Source organism: Chelonoidis abingdonii, chromosome 8, assembly GCF_003597395.2.
Source record: "Chelonoidis abingdonii isolate Lonesome George chromosome 8, CheloAbing_2.0, whole genome shotgun sequence".
Taxonomy (NCBI): Eukaryota; Metazoa; Chordata; order Testudines; family Testudinidae; genus Chelonoidis; species Chelonoidis abingdonii.
In genome coordinates, this window is record NC_133776.1 from 35,855,181 (window position 1) to 35,879,182 (window position 24,002).

The 24,002-nt window shown below is 39.0% G+C and overlaps 1 protein-coding gene across 1 annotated transcript in view; it reads left to right on the forward strand.

Moving 5' to 3' along the window:
* The window catches only part of COL4A4 (collagen type IV alpha 4 chain), a gene marked incomplete at its 5' end in the record, with an annotated part of 129,668 nt that overhangs the window by 99,979 nt on the left and 5,687 nt on the right, over positions 1-24,002 (forward strand). The window contains 15 exons of the mRNA XM_075068978.1: positions 1,373-1,441; positions 2,900-3,007; positions 3,644-3,862; positions 4,998-5,150; positions 6,743-6,913; positions 8,195-8,338; positions 9,107-9,214; positions 9,566-9,747; positions 11,180-11,243; positions 14,665-14,739; positions 15,360-15,467; positions 15,831-15,938; positions 21,148-21,219; positions 21,940-22,068; positions 22,569-22,676. Coding sequence (XP_074925079.1) covers positions 1,373-1,441; positions 2,900-3,007; positions 3,644-3,862; positions 4,998-5,150; positions 6,743-6,913; positions 8,195-8,338; positions 9,107-9,214; positions 9,566-9,747; positions 11,180-11,243; positions 14,665-14,739; positions 15,360-15,467; positions 15,831-15,938; positions 21,148-21,219; positions 21,940-22,068; positions 22,569-22,676 — 1,818 coding nt within the window. The remainder of the gene's footprint in view (positions 1-1,372; positions 1,442-2,899; positions 3,008-3,643; positions 3,863-4,997; positions 5,151-6,742; positions 6,914-8,194; positions 8,339-9,106; positions 9,215-9,565; positions 9,748-11,179; positions 11,244-14,664; positions 14,740-15,359; positions 15,468-15,830; positions 15,939-21,147; positions 21,220-21,939; positions 22,069-22,568; positions 22,677-24,002) is intronic.

The window sequence follows — 24,002 nt, forward strand, 5'->3', positions numbered from 1 at the left end:
CGGACCCCCGCCGCCATGCGCGGCACTCTGAGGGGCGGGGTGAGGCGGGGCTGCATGTGGTGGCGGGGCTCCGGATCAGCGGGGAGCATCTTTTCCTCCCCACTGAGTCAAACATTGCCCTGCGGGAGCGCGCAGCCCCGACCCCCAGGGCGCTGTGCACGGCGGCAGGGCTCCAGGGGAAGGCGGGGGAGGGGCCGGCGGCTTGCCATTAAAAATTGGCACACGTGCCATAGGTTGTCGACCCTTGTGGTAGACAAACTATGGTTGAATTTCAGGTTTCCATCTGGCAGACTCCTTCCCTTATGAACCTTTGCATTCTCCCCTGATCTTCCCAAACTTCCTTCTCTGTTACTTCTAAAGATCACTTACCTTGTGCTAGAGATCTTGACTTTCAGTTAAACAGCTTTATTGTTTTATCAAACATCTTGTGTATGACAAACCTTTTTCCATGTTTGACTTACACAAGCACCAAACCATGGTGAATTTTCCAGTTCTTTAACTTTCTTGGGGCCCTCTTTCCAAATACTGTAGCTCAATGATACATAAATTCTATTTTGAACAAGCAACAGCTATCACACTCACCCCCATTTGCTATAACAACCCAGACAGGGTGAAGGCTATTAATGAAGTGCCCTTTTTGGTTCTATACTGCATGCTCTGCTATCACACTGAATTGTTTCTCTGCAGAATGTAAAGATATTTTAGCAGCTAAAGGAAAATTTTAATTAATTTTTAAATGATCACTGCTACCTCTATGTTGCTAACACTATTGGTCCTGGAATACTTTACTTATCTGATATGCATGGGGTCAAAATTTGTTCTGGGAATTCAAAACTAATCTTAACCTGAACATCACAGGTAACAGATCAGTGGAGCCTGTCATTTCAGTGTTAAGGCAGCTTTAACCAAGAACAAAATGCTTTGATGCAATATAGCATTTAGTGGATATTGTGGAATTGCCTTAATTGTAGGCAAAGCAGAAATTTACATACTTGAGATTAGAATGTCATCTTCAAATTCTCTGCACTTCATCTCAGAGAATATTTTAAAGACAATATTTTTACTGCCAACATCACAGAAAATAAAAATATATTATTTAATCTCTGCAGAATATATTCCCCATACCAACATTACAGTTGATCAAGTTACTAATATAATCTTATACCAAATGTATAACAAGAACATTACAATTAAAATACCCCTAAGCTTAAAGAATATGGATATAACTATTTGCATAAATATTTTATAATCCTTATAGTTTGTACATTTGGTTAATGACAATATTGACATGTTTGCAAACCTTACAGTAGGTATTCAAACTTGGTTTATTTGCGTACAATATTTGCATAATGTTTTTTTCCTCTTGTTTCAGGTGACATCCACTGTTACGTTCCACCATATCCTGGAAGTCCAGGCCCTCCAGGTTTTCAAGGGGCTCAAGGTCTGTTTATTCAGAGGGGGAAATAGGGATGTTCTGATATTTAAAGAATTTGTTATCAGTGTTTAAATGATGGTGAGTTGCTACCAAAAACTAGTCAACTAGGAAACAGTAAGCCACATGGTGAATGCTCTAGTTCAGGGGTTCTCAAACTGTGGGTCAGGCTTCGGTCCGCCCTCCTGGCGTCATGTATTAATTTTTATTGTTAAAAAGGGGTGCAATGCAATGAAGTTTGTGAACCCCTGCTCTAGTTATTGAAGCGGAACACAAAAGGTCTCAGAATGGAAGATTGTAAATAGACAGTAATAGACTGTAAACTAATTATAACCACAAATAATTAAGGACTAGGCTATGACCCGGTTTGTGTGGCCCCAAAGAGCATGAGTGGGTGGAAGCTCCCCCCTTGCAATGGCTACCAGGGCCACAAGTGGCCACGTGAGGAGATCAGCATATGTGGAGCTGCTACAGCCACAAATTTAATTAACGCATTATTTTTTTTAACAAGTGTCATCAGCATGGAAGCAAGTCCTCTGAATTGGTGGCTGAAGCATGAAGGGGAATACAAATGTTTATCATATCTGGCATGTAAATACTTTGTAATGCTGGCTACAAAAGTGCCATGCCTATCACTTTCGCCTGTTCTCACTTTCAGGTGACATTGTAAATAAGAAGCTTGCAGCATCTCTCTCATAAATGTAAACAAACTTGTTTGTCTTAGTGATTGGCTGAATAAGAAGTAGGACTAAGGGGACTTGTCGGCTCTAAGGTTTTACATTGTTTTGTTCTGAGTGTAATATGTAACAAAAAATTCTTCCTTTTTATAAGTTGCACTTTCATGATAAAGAGATTATGTGTACTACAGTATTTGAATGAGGTGAACTGAAAAATATTATTTCTTTTATCATTTTTACAGTGCAAATATTTGTAATAAAAATATAAAAGTGAACACTGTATAATTTGTATTCTGTGTTGTAATAGAAATCAATATGCTTGAAAAAGTAGAAAACATCAAAAAATATTTAATAAATTTCAATTGGTATTCTATTGTTTAACAGTGTGATTAAAACTGTGCTTAATCACAATTAATTTTTTTAATCGCGTGAGTTAACTGTGGTTAATCAACAGCCCTAATTTATTCTGCTGAAGTTGTTTTACTATCAGAGGGGCCCAGATAACCTCATTCTGGAGATTTACAGACTAGTGCACAGCCCTTGGGTCCAAGCTGTCAACTGTCAGACCTTCCTGTGCCAACTTGAGTGGCCCTTCCCATAATGTTCAGAAAGATATGAAAGCACTCGCTCTTCAAAGAAGATAAAAAGGACTGCTTGCTTGTAAATTGTACACAATGCAGCATACAGTGAAGATGCACCACTATTTACTTACATCTTATTTTAGTTCGCAGAGAGGTTTGATAGGTTATAAGCAGATCCTGTAAAATCTGTATTCTTTCTATGTTCTTAGGACCAAAGGGATTAAGAGGACCCCCTGGTCCTCCTGGGCCAAATGGCTTTGATGGGCAAAAGGGCCAACGAGGCAAACCAGGGACATCAGGAGATATAGGGCCAGATGGTAAGTGAGAGAGAGAGAGTATTTTTTTTACTCCTAAAACATGGAGCTGCATAGACTGTTAATACATATGCATGTATACTTACACAGGATAGGGTAAGCTGCCTTGCTAGTTTTAACCACCTCAGCCTCTTTTCCTTGAAATGCAGGATGTGTGTCTAAAGTTCAGGTGTATGGTTGTTCAGGTTGGGATGGAAGTTTTATCTCCAGTTAGGCTGATGTATAGATGAATCGCTTCCAGTATGCTCTGTTACTGCCACAATAGAAGGTGCTGCTGAGACTTGATCAATTCAGAACCTGTAGCAGGAGCATGATTGTTATATGTAAACCTTGCAAGCACATGTAGAATATGTTTACTTACCAAAGGGATTGGACTAAACAAGGATGGGGAATACACAAAACAAATATATGCTGCCCAAAACATGTAGGTATCACCCCCCAAGCATATCAATTCCACAATGGCTCATTGGTTTCTTGTGCAATATCATTATCCAATGAGAAACCTGAAGTATGCAAATGTTATTTTGCATATAAATTGAATATATTTTCATTCTATTATATTTGCATTACGATAGTCCACACCTTTAAAACATACCATCTGAATAGTTGTCTATGTTGTGTGATTTTTAAATTCAATAGGCTTTCGAGGCAATGCTGGTGATCCAGGTGATGAAGGTGAAAGGGGTTCTTCTCCTGACGGTGCCCCAGGTTTTCCTGGCACTCCTGGACTTGCAGGCCAGAAAGGTGTTCCAGGTGATACCAGTTATGGTCTTCCAGGAATTCCAGGCCACAGAGGATTGCCAGGATTATCTGGTTCACAAGGAATACGAGGTGAATCAGGTGCTCCTGGGCCACAAGGTATGAGTCATATTTCTTCTGCATTTAAAGCAAAAAGACAGATCTGCTGATCTCTCTCTTATGTGGCTTCACTGTGACTGATGTGAAGTTATTCCTGATTTTTACAACAGTGTAAATGAGAGCAGAATTAGGTCCTTATATTCATGCTTTCACACAATAATATTTTAATCTGCTGTCCAGGACACATGCACTCATACAGCCTAAAAAGAAACAGGGCTTATTTGATAGAACAGGGAATAGTCAACTAAGCAACTCAGCCACTTGTGTTTATAAACATTAGAAATATGGTGAGACCTTTACACAGCCCTTGAAAGTTATGGGCATTTAGAAAGTAGCAGGTACGTAATGCAGACAAGAAGATATAATTACTTACCTGGAATAATTCTTTTTTGAAGTAATCATGATACGCAGTGTCCTCTATTTGATCTCTCATTGCCTGTGTGAGAGAGCTGCCAGGTAGTTTGCCCATGGTAGACATGCACAAGCCTCTTCTCAAACATGTTCAGCATGCAGGTACCTTAGCCCTCTTTGAACTCTCCAAGTTGGCTAAAAATCTGTCTGCATCCATTGATCAGTATCTGTTGATGCTAACTGAATTTTTCCCTAGAGGAACTGACTGGACAAGTCTAATGGGTTTTACATTCAAGGATTAGTCAGGCACTGGAGAGATCTACAGGGTTGGAAGCAGGAAGAAGCCTTCCCCAATGCCATGGCATATCAGTGGAGCTTCCTATTATTATTTGTATACAGTAGCACCTAAAGGCCTCAGCTGAGATTAGGGCCTGTTGTTCCAGGCACTGTATGTACACATAGGAAAAGCCAGTCACTGCCCCAGTCCACACTGCAGGGCCATGTAGGTGAGCCTGCCCTGGTTTTGTCGCCAGAAGGCCCTCATTATCCACATAGGCAAGAGTCAGTATTTGCCCCAGAAAGCAGAATGCAGCAATTCTCAATAACAGCCAACTCCAAAGTGCAGGAATGTATCAAACATTTTTGAAAACCTACAGAAAAGAACTATCCACACGGGTGGGTAAAATACAACAATAATTGAATAAGTTGCTCTGAACTCTATGGGGAGGTTGCTAGGGGAGTGGATGGGAAGTTTTTTGTCAGGAGAAATATTGCATCTTTTTAGGACAGTCTGGCAGACCAGGATTTCCAGGTCCTAAAGGTCTGAGAGGCAGAAAAGGTGAAATAGGCGCTCCAGGCTCACCCGGTCAGCCATGTGATAAAGGCTTGCAAGGGCCACCAGGACAGCCAGGAGTTCTTGGACACCGTGGCTCTCCAGGTAAACTGTGCTCATAACATTACATCCCAGCTCTGAACTTTGAGCGTCTTTTTCGGGTGAATATTTACAAACTCAATAATCCCCGAGTCCATTTATTCTCTGTTCCATTGATTTTCTCTCTGCAGATAATCACTTTGAGCCTGCCCTTATTCTCAGAGAATGCCAATAGCACGTTCCCATTGATTTCAGTGGTACCAGAGCAAAAACCTTTGTGAAGCTGTCATTTTGATTTAAGAAAATCATCAGCTAAGAATGACTGAATTATGTGTCTTGTGAAAATTATTCACTATCTTAAGGTGTAGTAAATTGAAAGTGTCTCCCCTTTCTCTGAGCGACTTCTCCCCCCAAACTAGCTCATTTCTACAGTGGTGTCCTCCTGCTGTCTCTTTGGGTGTCACATGAGGAGGTGCAAATAAAATAACCATGGCTGTCCATCTTATATTGAGGAGCAATTCATGTGCCACCATGTTAAAATTAACTACTGGAAACCTTCTAGTTTGGAAGGTTTGTCATGATGATATTTTAAAAAAAAAATAAACCCAACCCCTAAACTCTGGGACTCTCACAGCCACCCTTCTCTCATTGTGCTCCCATCTGATACCCCTCATTACAGTTCAATCACATTTTTAACTGTTGTTTTTCATTTTACCTGTATTTGGGAATCAGAGTAATGGTCTCTTTGATAGTGGAAGACAAAGTTATAGAGTTCAGAAAGAGAGAGGATCATGAATTCGATGTCTTCCATACAGTTATACAATTGCTTTCTGTTAATGCAATACACGGGGAGTGTGGGATTCATGATGTAGTTGGTCTGAGCAGAGCTCTTGAGGTTTTCACTTGTACTTTTATTCTGATTATTGTGCTACATTTAATTCTCTCCTGCATACTGACCACCTGGCTGACATGTCAGAGACAGTCCAATGAAGATCTTTTGGCCCACTGGTGCTTAGTGCAGCGTGTTCTGTACCTTCCCTTTACTCAACATGATCTCATCCCAGCCTGGTCAGTGGAGTGAAAAGCTCCCAAACCTGCCTCTGATAGTATAATACATTGCTAACTGACCTCATAAATATGCATACATTGTGGTTTAATACTATGGAAGAGTTAAGTATTTCCTATTTTGTAATCTTCAGTATCTTAAAAGTATGCTGTTTATTTAGCATGTAGTTACAGCCCAGGCTTAGGTAAAAGTGTCACTGAGTGAGACTGATGGAAAAATTGCTGCTGATACTGTTTTTCTGTGGAAAATTGGATTTTCAACTGAATTACATTTTTCAGTAATTTGTAGAATTTTTTTTTTTATCAAAAATACCAACACTCGAAAAATCTAAATATTTCATCTGAAAACCAAAATATTGCAGCCAGGAATTCCCATGATGTACCATCTCCCCACTGCCAGGAGGCACTGTGGCAGTATTTACAAATCAAAATATTTCAGTTTTCAGCCCAGTGTTTTCAGTATTCAAGTTTCCACCAAAAATCAATAATGTTGTATAAGATCCCTGCCCCCATCCTTCTTATGACCATCTGTATTGCTGAATCTTCTTTTGTGCTTCTGGTTATAAAGTGAGTAAAATAAATTGTTTTCTCAGGCTTACCAGGTTTTAAAGGCCAGAAAGGAGACATGGGCCCACCAGGGCCAGCTGGAATGAAAGGCCTACCAGGAACTCCTGGTGTTCCAGGGCCCCCTGGTCCTCCAGGCCCTCGAGGATATCTCGGGCTTCCTGGGAACGATGGATTACCTGGAGTCCCGGGCCAACGAGGTATATGAATCCTAATGTATCTATCACCCTGTTACATGTAATTCTTTTAAAGAGATGCTCCTTCTCAAGTGATGTCAGTGAGAGTACTTTGCACTGTTCACACCCTTCCAGCCTCTACTACATGGATCTGTGAAAAACAATGAGAATATCACCCTTTCTTATGTCTCTTGGAGCAAAAGTCGAGCAAGTGTAAAGAGTTTGCAGCTTGCAGGGTGCACCAAAGATTCTTTGGTTTTGGTTGTTTTATGAAAGCTACAGGCAAATTTCTATGGACTATTTAATTCTTCCTGTCTGCAACTGGCCATTATTGTGTCCTGATTTCAGTGCAATATTGTGTGAGAGCATACTCATGTGTGCCTAAGAAGTATGAGGTCATGTGAGTGAGGAAACAGCTTCCCCCAGCTGGGAATCCTCTCTAATGCTACCAGCATTTGGGGAATTGTTTAGTAAAACCTTAGCAACAGTTTAGATTTGAAATTAAGAAACATTTCCTGAGGCACTAATGAAGTGCTTTAAAAATGCACAAATACATTTACAAAAGACTGAACTACTTTCCTCAGACTTAAAAAGAAATAACCATTTGGCTTGAACCTAAGCATGAAATAAGTGTTTAATCCCCAAAGGAGGAGAATTTTCCAGAAAGTTATGAGAGAATGAAAATATGGGAGGTTAATTATCTATGGGCTGGCTGCTCCACTCCGTTAGGCCACTTTATACCCCATAATGTCACAAAGTGGCTTTAAAATGTCTGGAGAGGGGGACTCTGCCAGAGGAAATCAGGCAGAGACAGCCACACGCCTCGTGCTGGAGGAAAAAAAGAGAGGGAGTATATCCAGAAGTCTCAGAGGAGGGGCAAGGGTAGGCGGAGCTCCAGTATGCTTGATCTTGCACTGATGTAAAGTCTGAGTGGAAGTTAGAGCAGCGGAAGGCTAACACTTTTGCCACGGCTGGGTGGGAGAGTATCAAGGAGCCTCAATTGGCTCCCTTCCATTACACCCGAGTATAATTCCATGTGTAATCTTTTGTAGCTCAGATACCAGTGATGAGCATCAGCTAAGTACCTAGATAGTGAATGTCTGCTACTGTGTGTTCTGTTGTTACTCAGCTTTACCTTAGTATTACCCAAATACATCTGCTGTTGATTCTTATATATTACTAACTTTCCAAAACTCTCTCTAAACTGTCTCCCTTTTGCTTTGCACTCTTTCTAATAACACTCTTTCTAACAGCACCACAGTAGGCTGTTAGATAAGGACATCAGTATCTTAACATTATTACCAGGTAGCAAAGGCATCCAAGGCATCCAAGGTTTCCCAGGAATCCCAGGAAAAGGAGGACAGACAGGAATCCCGGGTGGAAATGGTGAACAAGGAGAAATGGGTTCAAGGGGGCCTCCTGGAGAATGTGGGGATCGAGGGCAAAAAGGTATGGAGAATCCATATGACCTCTGTCTTTCAACTGGCTTTTTTCATTTTTGTTAACAAAATTGTTTTAAATTTCCTGTTTGTTATAAAAGGCCTTTAATCAATTCACTGCCATTTTCCAGTGGGATCAGTGAAGGTAGATCAGGTGTACATGCAAGCAGAATCAGATGGTCTGTTTAATGAGTCTGCTTTTTCATGCACCTCTTTTTATGTGCCCTTTACACACACTGCTGCATCTGGTGCAGCTCTCTCTCACCAGGGGTGATGAGCAATTGTATGTCATCACCAACAGATTTGAAGCAGAGCATTCTTTAAGGTTCTGTCATGTTTTTCTCATTGTTCAATGTAAATATGAAGGTTATTGGCAATATCATGTCCCAGCATTAAAACAAGGAATAAAGATCAACCTGCCAAATACATAGTCAGTGAGAACCAAAAGATCTGCACAATGGCAAGTCCAGTAGCCCCCAGACAAACTACTCCACCCACACCAGAAGCAATTCCCAACTCATACAAAGAAAAGAGGTTTACAGATTAATATAAAGAGGGGAAAGACAAAATAACTTCAGTGATAAACTTGTTGAAAGAAACTTCAACATTATGTTCTATTCCAAACTTCCATTATGTTCTAAAGAGAAGAGAAAAGGGCATTCTGGTAAGACTTTGAGAGAGAATTCAAGCACTTAAATGTATTTTTAATGACATTTTACGATACAATGTGGTCCGCTAGCATTTGTATGTATTATATACACCATATTCTTCTTCAAAGGTGAAAGAGGTGCTCAGGGAGACTGTGGCTTCATTACCTTATGGCTGGAAAAAGGACAAAAGGGAGAACAAGGGCTTCCTGGTGAGGCTGGGTTTCCAGGGGAAACAGGTGAGCTCATGAGAGAGAGAGAGAGAGAGAGAGAGTGTGTGTGTGTGTACATCCAGCTTGCCAGATTTTTAAAAATGTCTACAATTTTTTTGTCACGGTGCCACAATTGATATTAGTTTCAAAATTTCAGGCATAACTGTGAACACAAATAGTAGCATTTGAATTTTCCACTGCCCCATTATGAGGACATGTCCTTTAGTTAGTTGTATACATTCTACAGTTTATGTCTACAATTTATTGTGTACTTCATGAATTGTGAGCGCACAAGTGTACCCACAAAAATGTACTAAAATGCATCACCCAAGGGTCAGGATAAATTTACAATAATCTTTTGTTGTGGAATAATTTCAGGTGAAAAAGGCAGTCCTGGAATCAGAGGGATCTCAGGATTTCCAGGCGTAGATGGACTCCCAGGAACTCAGAACGGTGAACCTGGTGATAGTGGACAGATTGGGTTTCCAGGGCTGCCAGGCTTCCCAGGATTGGCGGGTTTAGGAGGAATTAGTGGTTTTCAAGGTCAACCAGGTGACCAGGTAAGCTAAGAGCAGTAGTGCAAGATCATGGATATATAGTACTGAACTGCATTTTTATACTCCTTGAAAGCTCAGAATCCAAGAAGCTGATTGTGGTACACAAGCCATACGAGCATGCATATAGAGCTCATACATCAGGTTACACCTAAACCTCTGATTGGCAGAAGCTGGGACTGGATGACATAAGATGGATCCCTCAATAAATTGCCCTGTCCTATTCATTTCCTCTGAAGTATCTGGGACTGGCCAGTACAGGAAGATAGGATACTGAGCTAGACGGACCATTGGTGTGACCCAATATGGTTGTTCTTATGATCTTATTCAGAAGACAGCATTGGCTGAGCATGTAAAGTCAACAAATGTGAAATTTGTTTGTTGTTTTTATTTTCACTTATTTTATACTGGGGCTGGATGAGGTCACTTCCATAGTGAATAGAGTTGTTTGGTTCCACTCTCTGTAGTTGGGAACCGTCATCAGATTTCACTGACTAACAAGAAAGGTGCATGAGCAGTCTGTCCTCCGATGATATTCCCAAGGACACATGAGTGGAGTCACTTACTCTACCCATAATGAGATAGCAACTGAATGAGGCTGAAGCTTACAGAGCCACTTCCAAGAGCATCCTGCTTTTGCACAACAGAGAGCAGCCTGCTTGTTTGCATGCATAGTCCAGGAGCATCCCTTGGCCTTTGCCACCCACAGAGGCAGCTTACAGTGAACATACTGGAAAATACTATCTCCAAAGGAAAAATGTACAAATATGCATGATATAGATGAAATTAGAGGCAAATTTTTCACTATCTTGCATCCCATGCAATGAGTCAATGAGATTGCACAAATGTAAATCTGGGTTAGATTTAAGCCGTTATATTTATTTATCCTTTGTTCTCAGTGTTGGGTCTGTGTTTTACCAAATTATTTCTGAGGGACAGTGTAAACTTTGTATTGCTGACTACAACTCCATGTTTATGATGAAAAATTAGATTATCTTTTTTTTTTAATATTAGAGGGTCAACACTAATATTGTGGGGGTCAGCAAAAGAGGAAATAACATGTTTTTTATTCATTTGTGTTCTTGTGTAATATACATTACTGAAGTACCATTTTTGAATTAAACTACAGTTGCATTAATTGGATTACTTAGAGGGAATTTAAAATATTTGAGCCAAATTCTAGCCTTAGTGATAGATACACAGATCTCACTCAAGACAATTGGCGTTTCCTGCATATATCAAAGGTCAGCATTTAGTCATCATTATTTGACACAGACTAGTGGATTACTCCACAGAAAATCATGCAGTGAAAGCACAATAATATTGACATTTAGTATCAGTCTGTTCATCAGTGCAACAAAGTCATATGGTTTTACAGATTGTGCCTGTTATGTATATTATATTTTAAACACAGCGTGTTTTTTTAATAATGTATCAGGGTGAGCCAGGTTTACCGGGAATTCCTGGATGTCCAGGACATGATGGTACAAAAGGACTTAAAGGTAATGAGCTGAAACATACAAACTATATGAAATAAACACTATTTTGTTAGGTTGCTGTATACTTTGATACATTCATTGCATCCTCTAGGACAGTGTTTCCCAAACTTCGGACACTGCCTGTGTAGGGAAAGTTCCTGGCGGGCCAGGCCAGTTAGTTTACCACTGGGAGGGCTGAGGGATGTACGGTCGCCGCTTCCAGCAGCTCCCATTGGCCTGGAGCAGCAAACCATGGCCAGTGGGAGCCGCGACTGGCTGAACCTGCAGACACGACAGGTAAACAAACCAGCCCGGCCTGCCAGGGGCTTTCCCTACACAAGTGGCATCCCAAGTTTAGGAAACAATGCTCTAGGAGAAAGAGACAGAGATAATTCACACATGAAAATCGTTAGACACAAGACTGTTTTATGTCTAAATAAAAAGTTTTCATTTAACTATAGTAGGACATTTGGTGATTTATCACTTGAAAAAAAGGCTGTTAGTGACTTTGAAGATGACTGTGTCTTAGTTAAATTTCACAAGATCACAGCTTCATCCCCAAAATGAGTAAAACACCAATATATCTATAAAATAGCATGAGATCAAATGACAGGACACAATGGTTATCTAGATGGCTTTTGTGATTAAACTTGTATTAGTTTTCAGATACAGTATGTGCGTGACCTAAGGAGAAAAGGGAACATCACCCATGAGTGGAAGAGAAGACAGAAGGAGAAAAAGTACTTGCATGAAAAGATAAACATGAAACTATTTTGTAGACAACTAAGGGTCACATTTTCAAAGGTGGCCTCTAGATGTGTGCCTTGTTTTGGCAAAGTGTTGCCAACTCGCAGTTTTATTGCAAGTCTCACAGCAACAGCATGGGTTGTTGTTTTTTTTTTTTTTTTTTTTTTTTTTAAAGGGTCTCGTTATATTTGGATTTCTGCCTCCAAACTCATGCAGTTTATCTTGAAGGGGACCCAGGGAAATGTGGCATGACAGAGTGGGAGAATGAGGAGAAAGGGAGGGAAATATGTATGTGATAAATTTAAAGAATAGGTGGGGACAGTAGAGTGTGGGGGAGCACTGAGAGGAGAATTAGAATGGGGACAGCTGCCTATCTAGAGAGGAAAAGAGAGAGAATGGCAGCTCTCCACACCCCTGGGGATAGATGAGGATGAGCAGTAAACAAGGCAGCCTGATTCTTGCACGTGTATTTCTGGCTGAATTTTGAACATGAGATGATCTCACACCAGTTGAGATGGGGGATTCCCTAAAAAAGGTGACATCATCATAAAATAGCCAAAAAACCAACACAAATTATAATTATTTTTAAATCTCATGCTTTTGGGTCATCTGTCTTACGATTTTTTAACATTTAGGACATCTGTAAATCTGATTTGTGTGCACAAATTTGGTAGATAGTTTACATACACACACAACTTTTGACACCAACAAGTTTTCATGTGCAAATTTTGACCTATTTTGAGGTTGAGCTAAGACTACTTTGAAAATTTGACCTTGAATATTAAAGGCAGTTTATGAAGAGCAAGAAGTACCACCTGAATTGTTCTATTGTCTCAAACTTCTGTAGAATATGATTTTCTTCTTAAAACTAGTTTGTACAAAAATAAGAGTAAAAGAATGTGAAGACCAGTGATTTATTTGGAAGAAAATACAGAGCAAGGGAAATTCGTTCTCCATATTATCTTTTCCATGGCTCTAGCAATTCATCATTTTCCTAGCCAGGGAATGTATTTTCACAAAAATAAAGAAGAATGTATGAACAAATATTTGAGACAAAGAGAAATCCTTTATCAGAAATGGGCTAAAAGGGGGTTAAAACACATGTAACTGATTTTTTTTTAAAAAGAATTTGGCTGAAGTGGCAATCAAGGCACTAAACAGGATCTGTTCTGGTCAGGGAAGATTGCTGTGACATAGAATCCCTGATAACACTTGAATTCAAGAGTCTTGCCTATGTGTTTCACAACAGTCTCAGACAGAGAAGCTAGAAGCCAGCAAGAGTGAGTGAGAGGTGTTAGACTCTCTTTTTGTTGTTGCTATTCCTCAAACTCCTCCCACATCAAATTCATGGTTCCACAGCCCTTTCACCCCAGAATATTATGCAGGTGTCTGTTATAAAGGGAGGAATTGAAGTAGAGTGGAGAAGGCCAGGCACAGCATCTGTGTTGGCTCAGAAACCCAAAAATTGTTCTTAGGGAGCCTTTTCTGAGTAAACAGACTGTAACTGTGCTGATTCTCCTTGCTTTTTCAAAGTTATTTCTGTAGGAACTGTCTGTGCTTTATTATAATACTTGGTATTTATGTAGCACTTTTCAAATCTGAGGCAATTAGTGAGATCTTTACTGAGTTTTTACTCAGGCAAATTCCCATGGAACTTAATGGAAGTCATACTGAATGTCAGCTGAGTTGTTACCTCCAGATGTGGCTTTTGAGCAGACAATCTGAGAATTAAATGATGTATTAGGGAAATGGGGATATAATATCTCCACCTATCTAGACTTTTACACTGCACCTGTCACAAGCTATAGAATGCCATAATATTCAGTAGCTAATGAAACTTGCCCCTCAAAAACTGTCCTTAAATATTCAAGACCATCATTACCTAATTAACTAGAAATAGACAAAGATATTGTACTCATGCTGTGTCTGTGTCCATTCTCATTTCTCTCCTAAAGCAGAAATGAACCACTTCTATAGTCCAAAACTTCCTGATTTTCAGGAAGTCATTTCAGTGTTTCTCACCTATGTATTTTTCTGTTAATTCCATTATCATTTGCTAAATGTTTTATGATACACTACTTACCTTAGTCCACAGCTTTAAGACATTTGTGTGCATCTTGCTATACTAGAGATTTCACAAATAAATCACTTATGAAGGCTAAAACAAGCTTACAAAAGCAAATGAAAGATTAAGTCTTCAGTAGAGTCTCAGTTATGATGATGATGGGGGCTATACAGAATACCCAGACTCCTGAAGTTTCCAAAAGGTTGATTGATACAGTTGTTTTTAGAATGCTGTTGGCATACTTAACAGTCTGTTACTGTGCATGTACAGGACTTGGCACAATGGGTCCCATTCCCAATTAGTGCTTTAATGATACTGCAGTATCAAAAATACATCTATATTGTCCATATTTAACATAAAAACTTAGCACAGGCACTTGCAAAGAAGATTTCCCTTAATCCCACATTCTATTTCCTAGTATAAATTTATCAAGGACAATCCTCTAGTTTTTTGTGTTCTTTTGGTCCAATGTAATAAAATAATAGAATTTGGTTTTTTGTTTAATTGAGAATTGTTTTTGTAATTTTAGCTATTAATATTCGTAAGTTACTTCAAAATTATTTATCTTTGGTTTTGCAGATGAAACAGACACTGATGTCTAATGAAAGTGATTTGTATTTTTAACTTGAATAGGTAACAGAGGTGACTCAGGCAGTCAACATGGTCCGCCTGGTCAAAGAGGGCCTCCAGGAGATTGTGGATCACCAGGTACATTTAGGTTATTAAGAAAAAAATTAGTGCTTAAATATATTTGAAATTTGCTATAGGATTTTTTCATGTTTTGCTGCTTACAGTATTTGCAGCTTAATACTAATGACTAACGTACAATGATGGCTTTTGGGCTTTTGGAAGCCCAGGACCAAAAAGGCCGCACAATTTATAATATAGTCCACAAATGAACACAGGTGTTAGGGTCTGCTGCTGTCCAGATACATCACTGATGAGCACTCCACTAGCTACCAGAAAGTTCTGTCTTGTGCTGTCTCTGGGAAAAGACCCTCCTTCTTCAGCCACATTGAAGAGGAAGGAAAAAAGGAAAATCTGTCAACTTCTTCCCAATCACATTGAGAGTAAAAGGAAAAACAGTAATTCCATGGCCTATCGCTAATTTAAATAAATTCACAGTCCATACATCAGAGACACCAGAGAAAAACAGCATAATTAATATATCTGTGTGTCTGAAATGCTGAACTATTTGTGTAAAGCTCGGCCTTTATTCAGGGTTACGACATGAGGGAGCATACTGAGCTTTGCATTTTTTAAACATACTACAGTGTGAGGCATGGATGCCTTTAAACCTGAAACTGTTATATTTATCTTTCTTTAAGGACCCTGTGGATTCCCAGGAGAGCAGGGTTTACCCGGTTTCCAAGGGGAACCTGGAAGACAAGGACCCAAGGGGATGCCTGGATCCCCAGGAGCAAAAGGCTTTCCAGGTAATGTCAAATTAAGAAAAAAAAAAAAAGGAAATGGATGAGAATTACTTCAAAATGGCCAAAAGGTAGGCAGTGTGCAGTGCAATTCAAAACCATACAGCTGATGAAGCTGGCAACAGAGAGTAGGTTGGTATCAAAGGCAGCATGAAGGCTTGTATCAGAAACTATTGGAGCAAAGTAGCAGAGATTCTTCCAAGAGGGGCCATAAAGGAGCTTCAAGGAAAGCTGACAATGCTTTTGGATAGAATTTTTGGCCCCAGATGTCTGTCAATAACCATTGTGTACTGAATAGTATGGGAGAAATAACAGCTAAGGGGGCAGGAGTTAAAAGGTTCGCATATTAAAAATATTTTCCACCTTCAGGTGCCGTATGTGATTCAGGATTGCCAGGAGTTCCAGGTGAACAAGGTAATACCGGGCCTTTAGGGGCTGCAGGGTTGCCAGGATTACCTGGTCCCCCAGGCAGGAAAGGTAAGTGCTATAAACAGTGCAGCATTAGTCACACATTACAGTTCAAGTAATGGTGTCAGAAATTACTGGGAATTTTGTGCAATAACAAATGTAACTGAAAATAGAGAGGATTTTAAAAAGTGCTTAGCATTGGCCTAAGTCTGCTCCCATTGAAATCAATAGTAAAACTCCCCTTTGATGTCAGAAGTTAGAAGAGTTAGGCATGTTTGAAAATCCCACCCTTAAAGCACAAATGTTGGCTAAAGAAATCAGGCTACAATCTAAAGTAAATAAGGAGGCAGAGACATAAACCTTAAATTCTGGTTCAACTGGTGTAACGGAGGGCAGAGTTTGACACAGGAACAGTAAAATTCTCTGAAGATAGATATTTCACTAACGCTTCAGTTACACTGTCATTTATTTTCTGGCCATGTAGTGCCACTGTTACTCTGCATACAGCAAACATGAATACGAATAGCAGAGCACACTGAAGTGGAAAACATTAATACTGAAAAAGGTGGCCAGTTCAAATCTAGGAAGTCTCATATAATTGGTGCATTTTATCAAAATGTGATAACAAAATAAATACTGTTTGCAAGATAGATGATCTATTGGCAGATTACATTTAAAAATACTTCCAATCAATGATAAATTACATCTTTCATGGCAATCACTGTGTTTAGATTGAAAAAACTGTGCATCTAAAAATCTCTTCCCCCTTAAAGGATACAATATAAATGTTATGTATTGTAGCTAATTAAAATTTAGCATATATTATATCAGCATTATACTAAGATAAATTATATAATCAGAAATGAAGCTAGCTTGTTTATTTTTACTAGGTGCTCATAATCTGCTTCCTAAACTGCTCCTGAGGTACCACATACTGCCCCAGACTTGGGGCTCAAGTCAAAGCCACCCTTGAGTCCATAATAAATTTTCCCAAAAGGGAACAATCAATTTTTGTAAAGAAAACATTCAATTTTTCAGTTTCAGTCTACGGCAGACCTGGACAGTTCAAAACTGAAAACCGAGGTTTACATGAAAGCTTTTTCTGATTATCTATGGGAAGGTAGGGGGTGCTGATATAATACAATAACAAATTCCTTGTTGCTGTGTAATCTGTAGGAAAACAGTTTATTGTGTTGCACACAACAGTATACATATTAGCTACAGCACTGGGAGTCATGCTGCAATGACAAGGATTTCCAAATTGCCCTCCATTTGAAAAGGTATTTACACACCTGATAGTGAAAACTTCTTAGTTGCAGAAGTGTCCTGTTCTTCTTTAGGAGCAGGCATTTTATTAGGTTTATGCAGCTAACTTCATTCATTCATTTTATGGAAATCATTTTAGCCCCTACAAAGAAAACACAAGAGATCAACAGGTGCACAGGGACTGAAGAATAAATAGCTCAGATAAAAATGGAAATTCAGTAGGGATCAAGCCACCCAATAAAGATTAGCTCCAGTGTGGATTAATTCTACCAATATGTTTGAAAAGAAGGATTATAAATTTTAAATCATATCCAATTACAAGGATTTAATGGAATTGGTATGACAGTGTACTATGGAGCATGGCTCTTAAATAATATTAATAGTTCCATTTTTAATAATGATGCAGCATTTGTGATCATCATTAGAAATGAAATGGTTAACCAGTTGTTCATTATTAAGGACTGAGCCTTGTTAGCCTAATTGCTTTTCATTTACATTAAAGATCTCATGCATGACCAATTTTCAGATTTAGGGATTGAAGTTACAGGCATTCATCAAAACAAAACAACAACAACAACAACAATTGCTTAATTACAGAGAGACAGTCTCACTAATTAAGGGCCCAATCCTGCAGTCTGCACTCATGAGTAGTCTTTATTCAAGCAAATAGTCCCATTAATTTCAGAAGGATTGTGTGAGTAAAGATTGCAGGATGGGGCCCTAAAATTTAGGAATCATGGTTCATATATAGGTCAACCAATTCAGCTGTAGCTGGAAGTATGGGACTGTAACAGTCCAAAATGTAGACTTACCAGTGTTAATGTTATAATGAAGTGTTGACAAATGTGTTAGAAACTTCCTGGAAAACAAAGTAAACCGATATCAATAATGACTGAAAAAACAAAGCATCAAAAATGTTTTAAACAAAATGGGTTTCCAAAAATTGTTAGCGTTTGTGATCATTTAGGTAAATTCTCAGCATTGGCAAATAACTCGTACATAAGCCTTTCACAGGGAACTCCCTTGAAGTATAGATGAGGCCGTAGTAAACAGGACTGGAAAGGTGAACAAGTGTCATGAAAAATTACTGTATAGTAATGAATTAAGGGCAGAAAGAATATTACAGGTGGGGCTGGCACCACCATGTACTATTGACATTTCTGACATTTCCAATTATAAGAGCATGTTTTAATTTGCTTATAACTTTACCAAACTTTAACTGTTTCAGCTGAAATTTTCCATGCCAGCTGTCTGCCTCAGGTTGAACTGTTCTGAAAAGTTTAAACCAAGATCATTCAGCCTTTTGAGGACAAGGCTGTGAAAAGATACATTATGCCTATGTTACATTCTGACAGCCTTTACTTTGAAAATTCTTAGAGCCCCCATAGTTTGGAGCAGGGACTTGAAATTCAGCAGGGGCAAGGCCTTTGTGTCAGAGATATGCCTTTGTTTGTCCCCATGAAAATCTGCCCAAATTTGGCCACTTTATAAGTCTTTGAGAAATCAGTTTGTGTATGCTCAGTAGAGACTTACATTTTAGCAGCTAAATTCCCCAAAGATTCTATCCAAAATGGGAATGCTCCTGCCTGGAGATGAAGGTTTTTCCTTCAGTTGTAGTTCTTGGCTGGGCAAAGAGTCTGAGACAAGAAGACCTAAGCAGAGAAAACTGTGACTGTCTAGGGGAGAAGAATTGGGTTGTGAGGAGAAGCCGGGGTAGGGAAAAGACTCGGAGAATGGCAGGTTGGAGGGTATGGGGCAGAAGGAAGTCATGCTTATGGGTGGAAGAGGGTGTGTCCACTAGCACCCACTCCCCTTCAGAGCATAGAATGGCATTAAAGATTCCTGAATCTCAATAATTCCTCTGCTGTCAGCCAATATCTGTGAAACCCACTTAGAAAGTGTCCCTTCTCTCTCCAGTGTTGGTGCATATGTAGGATAACAACCTACTGTCAGTTACTCCATTAGCTCCCGTGGTTAGACATCAGTACAGTGGATCTAATGCTTTTGAGGAGACATGTTGGTTCCAATATGATGCCACATGATAGAATTTCTGGGGTTTTTTGAGTTTCCTTTTTTAAAAACCTAGGAAATTACATACCAAACAAACTAAACAAACACCCAGTATGTTAAAAAGAATATTATTAAGGTTGCGAAGTCAAGCACTTAAATTTTACAAGACACTAAACATACTACCATTCTACTAGAAAAGACTCCTAAAGCAAAACTGTTTGACTCCATATAACCTCGGGAGGGGAGAAGTAGGCTATCACTATGACTGAAGCATGCTTCAGAAATTATAACACTTTTTTCATAGCAAGCTCTGTACCCCAGTGTAGTGAGCATGAACTTCTACCCCATCTTAAAATGAAGTACTTTCCCTTGCAGATATTTATTGTTTGAAATTTAGACAGTAAGGCACAATCAAGAAAGTTCTTAATTTCAGCTATGGTAAAACAAAACCTAAAGGTTATATTAAAGCCAGCTAAGTAATTAGCTTGTGTTACTACGAAACTTATATGCCATTTGATTCAGCAAGCTGCTTTGCTAAGCAAAAATTTAGACATAAATGCCAAGAAGGTGTGATTTGTAGTTAATTTAAATGATTGTAATTTCTATCCTGAAATGATGAGTTTTGTCGATGTTTTAATATCTATAAATAAAACTTCAATAAAAATTATTTTACCCTCCAATAAAAAGGGGAAAGAAATTAGAGTATTTCTGCTCTGAAAAGAGACTGTACAACTGGCATCATAGCGTTAGCTCTTTGTTGTGTTTCAATTATCTTATCAAATGTCCTCAGTTTACAAATAAAAGATGTTCTTTCTATCTGCCTATCCTGAAACTCAGCCTGATCTTTCCACCTCGTGCATCACCACGAGGAACAATGAGTCTGCATACTAATTTAAGTCTTCAATTACACATGTTCAACCCCATTGTCTTTAAAGGATTTGCAAAGGGGCAGCTTGTAATGTTACTAATTTGTAATGTTACTAATTTGTTACCAATAAGGGTGTTAGTAAGGTTTGAATTTATTCAGTAGTTAAAGAGACCTCAGGATAAATCAGCTGGATTTGAGTTATTAAGAGAATTAGACAGAACATAACAGAAAGAGATGTACATCACTACAATCTGTGAGAATCTCTTCCTGCATTTGTAGACAAGACAGTTAGCTTGTACTATTTGTCTGGTTCTGAAGTTAGCTTACAGCATGGTACTATTATAGTAGAGGGGCCTATAGTTTCATTTTCACTTATTTCCTGTTTTTCACAGACATCTATTACTTTTATCCCCAAAATTTCCAGTATATTAACATCTATTGTTTATCTCTGTAAATCCTCCTAAGCTAAGTGGCTCTTACAGTAGTTAGTACATCTAAAATAATATTTATTGTTTAACAATTCTTGCAAAGATTGTCAAATCTTTTAGTGCTAATTCTTAGGCAAGCTATTTTTGCCTTCTTAATAAGACTCCCACAACACTTTGAGAGTTTAACTCATAAATAAGTGATAAGCCTTACAGAAGTCTGGCCCAAAGGTCAACAGTAAATAATTTTGCACAAAATAGGACAGAATCCATTCTGTTTTAGCTGTGTTGATTTTCCAGGGTTAACAGGAATAAAAAGCTGTAAAATCTCATTTTTATCAAGTTGGTTACCAATGCACATGGAGCAGATGCAATGCATAAAGAAGTGCCATATTTCTAGTCACTTTTCAAAGTCAAATCACACTAAAGATTAAAGGTAAATGTTCTGATTTCTAATATATGAAAGGAAATTACCTCTGCTGCTTTCATATTTCCTTCACTATCCAGCAATCTAGAAATGATGCTCCTTTTTCAAAACAGGCTTCAGCTGTTAATGATGTAGTTCATTCTTCAGTTGTCAAAACACTTCCAGCAAACACTGTACTGAATCAGAAATGTATTGTCAAGTTTTATGTATTTACTTTCGTTAAATGAACATTTTCAAGTTTTTTTGGGTCATGCTTCTAATAATGTTTACAATACTTGTAAGGTTTATCAGGGTTGCCTGGATTAGATGGTTTGAATGGACTGGAAGGTCAAAAGGGCTCACCAGGAGTTCCAGGTAAACAATGAAAATGTACAGAATTTCTTTTAAATGAAAATGAATATGAAATGATCCATGATATTTTGATATTTGTCCTGTCATTAAGGATCAGACTAAACTTTAAAACAGTGCCGATAGTTAATGGTTTAGAAAGGGACACCAGCAATCATTTGTGGGGAAAGACTTAAAATCCTCCATCGTCTAATAGTCTTGCTGGAATCCTTTGAGAATATGTTCAGTGCAGATGATTCAAAGTGAAGCCAAGTCTCAAACTTTTATGTGTACAAGATAAACAATAGCAAATAGATTAAAAGGAGACTCATGGGGGAAAATCTTGGCCCCAGTGAAGTCAGTGGAGCCAGGATTTCACCCATGGTGATCTATTTGAAGCTTTCAAAACACCCTACTGACCATTGTTAAAATCAATGCTAAGTGCCAGTCTAAGAGATCATAAGATATAAAATGAAAATTAAGAAATTGAAAGCAAAAAGAATAAAACTAAGAATTTCAAATTAAGGGCAAAGACTTTGCCTTGAATCAAGGAGCTTAATACCTTCGAAAGGATGAATGAGGGCCAGATTCAACAAAACTCCACCCAGCTTACATATGAGAACCAGACAACTAGAGATAGACTAATCACAAAAAGATCATCATCATCTGCAGCTGGTATTTCTATTCTGTACATCTGTATTTGCATTCACTGTAGACTTCATGCGCTGTAATTGTTTTCCTCCGGAGGTCAAAGTGAAATAGGGTCTCCAGGATACACAGGAGCACCTGGATCAAAAGGAGACAAGGGTGAACCTGGACACCCAGGAGTTTCTCTTCCAGGACCTCCTGGAGACATGGGTTTGCCAGGACACCCAGGTAAGAAACATTTTCTCCACAACAGTGAACTGCAAAGCTGAAATGAAAACTGAACTAGTTCCCTGCCACTTGGTTAGGAGGCCCATGGAGCACATACATCTGGGATCTCTTCTTTAAGAAAAGTATTTTTCTCATCCAAGAAGTATGCTAGCATTTCCTGACTTGCTACAGATATCCCAGAGTGCATCATTCTGCTACATCACTAAAACCATGGGGTTGCATGAGACTTCTGGAATCAGTGATGTCAAGGAATGATACATTCTGGGACCTCTTTAGCGCTAGTGGATATTATGGAAAGGAATTAGAATTTTTTTAAAAAAATAATTATATTTTCTGTGCCAAGTGCCTCCCACAGTCTATTTAGCAGGGAAATGCAGCACACAACTGCATGTTCTGCATGACCTTGCACCTCAACTCCCTTAAATTAATATTTTGTTTCTGTTAACCAAAGTATAAAATACTGAAAACTCAAACTTTTAGCATATGATCTGCTCCCTCAGGTAGAACAGGAAGTCCTGGGCCTGCAGGACCTGTGGGAAGATCTCCTGAAACTGCAGCTTCTGGTCCTCCGGGTGATCAGGGGCCACCTGGCTCACATGGCATCAGAGGTACAAGAAAATCAAACATGATCAATTAACGAAAACAGTAAAAACTGTGCTCTAATCATATATATATATATATGCATGTGACATGGGAAGAGGCAATGAGGGTAATAAATATGGCTGTTCCATGAATACATGGAGAGAGGCTCAGTGCAGCACAGTGGATAGTGACTCAGGAGATCTGCACTCTAGTCCCATTTCTGTCCTGCTGGGAGACCTTGGGCAAGTTATGCCACCCCCCATGCCTCAGCTTCCTGTAAACTGGGTATAACAATACTTATCTGCTTTGTAAAGTGCATTCGATCCATAGATCTCAAAGCACTTTACAGAGGAGATAAATATTATGATCCCCATTTTAGCAGAGATAGGTATTATCATGATGATTATGTAGTAAGGTATAAAGATTTTATCAGGATGCATTATGTAGGCTTCCATACAAGTTCCAATGAAACCTTTAAACCACACCATCATATACTCTGTATAGGCCACATATGTTACAGGGAACAAAAACTATTTTGCAAGCATATTAGAGTGTGTTTAAAATTTTATTGGGATATTTTTGTATTCCCCAACAGATGCATGTAAACACATTCACTGTGAATGCAACTCTAGAGGGCTAAAAAGACCTCTAAAATATCCTAAAACAGCTTTTTCATTCATAAGTGTCATGATTTTGAGGTCCAGCATCTCAGACCCATCCAGGGTCAGAAACAAAAGTTTCATTTTCTGTTGGAAAATTGGGAATCCCCCCCCCACCCCGTTTTAACGCTCCTCTTTCTAGCTCTGTAGGATCGCAGGATATCACACCTTAAAACTGTTACTGGTCTAGAACTGACTACCTCCTGTCCTTTGGTAGGTGTAATTTTGGGAGGTGCTACCCCTGTGATAAAATTGAAGACCATGTGATAAACTGGAACCATTGTGTACTTCTGTCCAATTGCACTCTTTCTGCTTATGAATATCTGCCGGGATTACTTCCAACCTTGTACAGCTCTGAACACTTCTGACAGTAGACACTTTTTAAAGCATGAGTCCTTCTTTCCCTCTAATGGTGGAATTTTCCCATTAAAATGACACCAGCAGGAGGTGAAGGATGGGCAATATTTGGTTTGGGGCAATTTTCCTACAAGTTTTAAGTTCCAATATCTTACAACCCAGCCAAGCTAGAAAGATGAACTTTTCATCCTTGCAGAAAGGTTAATTCACTGCTCTCCAATAGGCTGCAGAGCACTTGCTTGTAGTCCTGGAAGGTCCTGTGATATTAGGCCTTAAAATGATGACACTCATGTACAGAAAAGCCATTTACAAAAAGAAAGGAGTTAAAATAGCTTT